The following is a 7154-nucleotide window of genomic DNA, read 5'->3' on the forward strand; positions in this document are numbered from 1 at the left end:
AGCCTAAAATTTGTGGCTTTGAGCTCTACTATTGATCGCTAAATGGATCGTATTTAGAAGAAAAGGAAAGCGAAATAAGAAACTTCATTTAATTGACGATGATGATGATGAATATGATGATGACGACGACGATTATTATTATTATTATTATTATTAGTAGTAGTAGTAGTAGTAGTAGTAGTAGTAGCAGCAGCAGCAACAGTAGTAGTACCAGTAGCAGTATTATCGGACTGCAAGTAAGTCTTAACATATAACAACTACATAACAACATTTGAAGGTGAGCGAATCTCACTTTCATAAATATGTTGAATATTGAAAGGAAATTTAAGAAGAATGACGAAGAAAATGAGATATAAATAAAACTTTATGTTTTATTAGTTATACTGCAAATATACACATACACAGACACAAACTGTACAAACAATACATACAGGGTAAATTTCAGATAATTGAAAATTATGATCCAAGAATTTCCATTCTGTCATTAAGGTTCAAGTTTATTGGCTATTACTTTTTAAAATATAATTTAATATCGTGGAAAATATAAAACTAAATAAAGTTGGAAATTACGTGGACGGCTAATAACTATGTTAACAACCGTCCAGATTTGCCAAAGCAAATTTGTTCATACATACAAACCGTTTGGGTGTCAATTACATTTTGTTTGAATTCCAGTACATTGTACAGAGGTAGAGACACAGTACAACTGAAATCACTTTCTTCAAGGATATCTTACTGTGATCCGAATTATTACGTCCACAATGTATAAAGAAAGATCATTTGTTTATATTTTCTTTTTAAAAAATTATATATATATATATATATATATATATATATATATATATATATATATATATATATATATATATATATATATATATATATATATATATATATATATATATATGCGTATATGTATGTATATGTATGTGTACAGATGTATATGTACACGTAGGTAGATAGATAAATTCATACATACATACATACATACATACATACATACATACATACATACATACATGCATACATACATACATACATGCGTGAGTGATTAATCATCACGGGGATCGCGCGAAGAAAATAACTTCAAACATCGTTAAGTTTTACTCATAATTTAACATTATTAGACAAATTATTTCACGACTTGAAAAGTATTAAATTAAGTTGGTACAGTATTTAAGAGACAAAAATGTTTCACTTCTAGATCCTTTAGCTTCAATGTGTATTTCCTGGTAGGAAGTTTGTGCAAAACAATCATCAACTCATATACTTCACAGGCTCAATTTGTTCTCTTCAAAGTGGCCAATAGCAGCTTTTAAATTAGTCAATAAATATGGTTTTGGTAGTCTATGAAGTCACTAGGTAGAACATCGCGAGACAACAACAAAAAAGAGACAGAAAAATACGCCGTTAAAATTGTCATGTATATATACAGGAACAGCTAATGAAAACAAAAACGTAAATTGATTTTATAATAATTTTATTTATTTCTTTGCTGATGGCTATGTCTTTCTGAGACACTAGCACTTGACTGTAAAGCACCAATGAAAAGACAGTATGGAAAATGAACGAATGGACCGGTTCAATAAATAAATAGAAAATGAGTATTTACAAATGGGTTAAATGAACAGATGCAAGCAGGGAATGATTTTCTAAACATTTTCATACATAAATATAACATTATCCATTAAAGAAATATGTATAACGAAAATAATTTCTCACTTTTCAAAAGAAAAACATTTGCAAAGTAAAATCTAATATGAGTTTGCCATCGAGACAACTGAAACCTCTGCGTGCAAAACGACAGTGGACCTTGCTAAAATACGTAGTCAGTAACAATGATATCTACATAGTTATGAGTTTTGGGAAGCTTTGATAGCTTTTAAAGTACAAACGTGAACTTTATTATCACAATACAGCTTCTGGGCAGTAAACAGGACGCAATAAATTACAAAATTATAACAACTTAAGACGACAGAAGTATAGTATTGGACAAATTATACGTAGTAATCGCACCAATAAAAATATATTTGCAGATCAAACGTAGTTTGGGGAAATCTTGTTTAAGTGTGTATTTTAGCAAACCGTTTAAAATAATGTTTCAGTGGTCTCAAAATGCAACTGAAATTCACAACTCTTCTATAAATGTAAATAATGTACATTGAAGCTTTACTTATGTGTTTTCTCATTCAATGTTTTAAATTTATGTCTTAAAGATTCTCATGGATATTTCCAAAAAAATATAATACTATATACAGAACTGGTCTAACACTAAGTTTTTTTTTCAATAAATATTTGTTTCTTACGGTATTTGCACATCTACCCGTAGTTAATGTGAAATGCATTCACACTCGCAGACACGTATCCTGTGATAAAACGCAATATACCATGACAATGTACATTTGATGATATCTGAACTTACATGATTGTTTTAAAACATCCATTCCATTCTTCACTGGACACGCTTAGAATGTTCATTAAGTCCGACAATGTCCATGACACAAAGTGCTATCAGAAAATGTTGAGTACAATAACAGTTTCTCATCATATTACATTATAATGCCATGACGATTCCTCAGATCTATTTAATTTTAACATAAAATAAATTATATCTTTTCAATAAATAAGTCCATAAATAAATAACAAAATAATTTACAAAAATAGATTGCTAGTCTTTATGGGGTCCTAAAGATCACACCTGTCTTATTCAAATGACAGTGTTTGGAAGGAGTCCTTCTGTCTGAATCTAACTTCAACATCGTTTTTAGGTGGAAGGATCTCGTGGCCGTGATAAGCAGAGTCTGGACATGTGCTCTGTCCTTCTAATAATTCCAAATCGAACATATTGACTAAACACATCAAAAACCACTTGGATTGAGTGATGGCAAGTCGTTTGCCTGGACACAAGGAACCGAAAGCGATGACTGGATTCTTCACCTCTCGGCCGTTTTTGTAGAATTTAGCATCAACGAATCTGTCATATTTGAATTGCTGAAAAGGAAATGAATGATCTTATTAGAACATCATTGTAATTTTAAGGGTAGAACGTAGGTGCAAATAGCTATCAATAAATATAACTAGTTATCAGCAAATATAGCTAGTTATCAGCAAATATAGCTAGTTATCAACAAAAATAATATATTTAGGCAAAATTTCATTGCAATTATAGCTTTAATCCAAGTATTGTCAGTCATAGCCCTTAACGTAGCTCATATTAAACAAAATTAATAACTTTCCTTGCGATTGTAGTAAATTATATATGACTTGTTAATTATTGACGATAATACGATTTAAAAGAAAATGACCATCTTAAGCTGATAATTACCTCTGGTTCTTCAAAGATTTCGGGGTCCTTGTGAATTGCTGGTGGATACATAGCAACTTTGTCTCCTTTGCGAAGGTAATACTTTTGTCCATTTTCCATCTCAAACTCGGTATCCTCGGCAATAGCACGGACCATAAACACTCCACTTGTCGTTCTCATTGTTTCTTTCACAATGCTATCTGTAATGGAAAAAAAGAGATGCGATTTAGAAAAATGAAACAGAAGCATTGAATGTTATTTATTGATTTATTTATTATTTAGTTATTTAGTTTTGTATTTAGTAATAAATAAACTGCATTCTGAAATGCTGTTTGAAATATCAATTTTAGAATATGCACAACATTTCGACTTCAGGCAGTCTAGTACTGATGTTATATTTTACTTAATTTTAATAATTTGTAGGAATAAATATTTTCACATCACACTTCCATTATTATTATTATTATTATTATTATTATTATTATTATTATTATTATTATTAATTTTAAAGCAAGAGTAAATCCTTGGACTAATACATACCTAAAATGGGGAGAGATTCTACTTCATCGAGGTTGAAGACAATGGGCTCATCATCACTGCAATATTGCTTCTTCTCCTCGATGGCAGTTTGAACCTCCGTCGAGAGCGCCATCCATGCTTCTCTGTTCTCAAGAAGGAAGTACATGGTCCAGAAGGACACACGGAAAGTGTTGTAGTTTACATGCAAGTAGACCAGATTGTGTCCCATTATTTCGGCCTCTGCCTGGTTATAGTTCAACATGTACTCGGTGGAAAAGCGGATATAGTGAGACAAATCTTCCCGACTTAGGAGATCGCTGGAGCAGGGCTGCTTTACCAGGGTCTTCAATGCCTTTGTGGCAGCCGGGAAAAGATAGGAAGGAAGGCCAAGCCACATGTAATTGAAATACTTGTGGTAAATTTCGAAATTTTCAAAAACAGACATCGGTTCGAAGGTGTCTTCTGGTCGAGGGTTTCCAAAGATGGTTTTGAAAAGAGATGTGAACATTGTTCTTGCGGTCAACACTCGGAGATTGCTAGTACACCATTGTTTTCCCTTTGGAATCTCATGGTGGTTACCAAGGATATCCTTCGTTGAAACATCTGCAAAAGATTCATTGAGGTATTTGGAGAAGTTTTGCAGTATGTTGTTCATGTAATGCCCTCTGACAGTTTTTCCGGCCTCTTTCAACATTTTACGTGGATTTATTAGTTCGAAACTAAATACGTTGTGATTCACTTGTTTCTGAATGGGATCAAAGTCAAAGTTCTTTTCTCTAGTGAAGCGATCGTACGAATGAGGATCCATGACAATCGTCAAATACTGGTGCAACAGGCGAATAGTGAAAATATCTCCGCAACTTTTATGTGATTTGTGCAAAAACTTGACGGCATGTTCCCCAAACTCCTTGCAGTTCCCCCATATAAGACCTCCAGGGACCATGGGAGGCTCGTCCCTCCGTCTGAAATTAAGACAATACAGCAGGTGAATAATCATCCATTAAAATCATTTATCTATTTATAAAACGGATATGTGAAATCTGGTCAAGAAACAACTGTTCAATTATGTTTATTATTAATTTATATTTGGTAATCAGTTTCATACGTTAAAGAGCAACTGATGTTACAAATCGATGAATTTTTTTCTTCTCCGTCCCAGACCGATTGCAGTCAAACTTTTCTAAAATAGTTATGTTGATGATTTGATACCATGTTCAAATGTTGAAATCGTAGAGCGTTTTTTAAAAACAAATTTCATCTTATTTTTGTTATTCTCTATTGCATTTCAGAGGGATATGTATAATTTGTATTAGCCCTCGAAGTTTTATTTTATGGAAAAGCTTTTGTTCGATCGCCCTCAGATAAACATTCTGTTAACTAATTTTACTAACCTCCTTCGGTATAAATATTTCAGGTATACAGCAACCAAGGCAACTGACGCAGCGAAAAGGTACAGAGATATAGCGACCATTTTGGGCTTTCTTTCCTGTTTGCAAACGGGAGTTAATCTGAAATCTCTACTTCTTCGCCACCTGAAAGGAAATATATATAAACTTGTTATGAATCAGCTTATGTAAATAATGACGCCATTGTTGTGAGAGATGCTTATATCCATTAATTGATAACTATACCGTTATTACACGCTTAACAGTGTTTACAACGTCTACCTTTCACAGTCCCGTTCAGATTTTATGAACTAAAATTACCTTTACCTATTTCATTGTGTTAGGAATGCTTTGTTGGCTTTATCGCTCATGGCGCTATGAAATTCAAGGATATACATTACAAAGCACGTTACCAAGTTTCAAAACTAAAAGAAAGAGTTTCGTCATGTTTTATTTATAGTAATAGCGCTCCTAGTCAAACTTTCCCGTTTACAGTTAATTGGTCTATTAATATCGCTCAGTGAGTCAAGGAGGAAGCACGTGGCCAAGATTGGTAGGGTAAAAAAAGGTAATCATAGCGCTAACAATATCGCTTATAATGTTTCAACAGCACTTAAATCATGATTGACATCTAGTTTAGTTAATTTCCCACGACTGATCACAGATCTTAAGTGAATTAGCTAATCTCCCAAGACTGATCGCTAATCTTTAAGTGAAACTTAAAATCATGATTGACATCCAGTTTAGCTAATCTCCCAGGACTGATTACAAATCTTTAAATGAGACTTGTTACTCTAATTACAGTGAAGAACAAGGATCCCTTAATACCTAAAGCTAACAGGCTTATAAAAAAGGATAGGAAATTAGATTGATCTGAAGGTCGTAGGATTGTTTAAAATTGAGGAATTCGTCAAAACATTAGGGCATGATTGATAATCGGACCATGTCCATCACAGAAACAAAGACACTGTTCACAAAACATACAGCTTAACTGAAATGTCCCCGTGCTGTAAGTAAAATAATGCTTTTATTAATTTTGTACTGATAAATAACTTAGACCCTTGCAATTCTCATTTTTGGGATAAAAATCTCATAACAAAATCATAAAATGATGTACCATTTCACAAAATTCCGCTTGTAAAGAAAATATGTGCTCACAAAATATTTTCTAATTCTTGTGTCACCGCTTACGTTTCTGCCTGAAGTAATTTTGAGAGAGAGAGAGAGAGAGAGAGAGAGAGAGAGAGAGAGAGAGAGAGAAAGAGAGAGAGAGCGTACCAACCTGATAAGAACTCGCAAGATAAACTCGTAGATAAAGCTTTAACTGATCAAGTCAATATTTCAAGTTTGCTTTTTCATACGATCTCTAAATTATCACAAAGTTTAAAAACAGAATCTCGTTTAAGTCCCACTGTAAGTTCCTCTGTGAATATTGTTCAAGTCGTTCTGATTTGTGTCTGTCTGCTCTGAGGACTGTCTGCTTTATACCTATGTAGCGGTGGGCGGTTCGTAACCGGCTGAAAGGGGCGGAGTATCAGTTCTACTCCTGTGAATTTATGAATGAAATACTTTTAGGTAGTATGTGTACTGCTTATCTGGCGGGCTATTGTGTGTCACAGTTAGTAACGATTGGATCAATATCGGAAGTTGATACAGCGTGACGCAAAGCAGGCACTTTGTAAAACGCAATAATTATCAGACCTCTCCACGACTGTAAAGAGGCTAGCAGAACTTCCGTTGCGCTGCTATTCGAATGACGTGTTATACGATTAAATTATTAACACAGTATTGTATTTTGGACTCGGTTCGAACGTAATGTTTTTGGTGTTACTATGTCCTTAAGAATTATCTGGATGACCATTAATGGAGATCTTGTATATCACTGATGTTGATGATGAAAACGGTACCTAGACGGGTGAAACAAAAAATCAAATTAACCAACGTCG

General features: G+C 33.5%; 1 protein-coding gene across 1 annotated transcript; it reads right to left on the reverse strand.

Moving 5' to 3' along the window:
- Positions 1 to 1463: 1463 nt before the first annotated feature.
- LOC149788524 (cytochrome P450 7A1-like) lies at positions 1464 to 6664 on the reverse strand. Its single transcript, XM_089974534.1, has 5 exons — positions 6491 to 6664; positions 5215 to 5355; positions 3845 to 4785; positions 3326 to 3504; positions 1464 to 2991 (listed from the first exon to the last, which is right to left on the reverse strand). Exons 2-5 carry the CDS (start codon positions 5292 to 5294, stop codon positions 2704 to 2706), a joined length of 1488 nt encoding a protein of 495 aa, XP_089830660.1. The 5' UTR covers positions 5295 to 5355; positions 6491 to 6664; the 3' UTR covers positions 1464 to 2703.
- Between the last annotated feature and the right edge of the window lie 490 nt (positions 6665 to 7154).

This window comes from Sinohyriopsis cumingii, chromosome 11 (assembly GCF_028554795.1).
Source record: "Sinohyriopsis cumingii isolate HCF-2022 chromosome 11, ASM2855479v2, whole genome shotgun sequence".
Classification (NCBI taxonomy): domain Eukaryota; kingdom Metazoa; phylum Mollusca; class Bivalvia; order Unionida; family Unionidae; genus Sinohyriopsis; species Sinohyriopsis cumingii.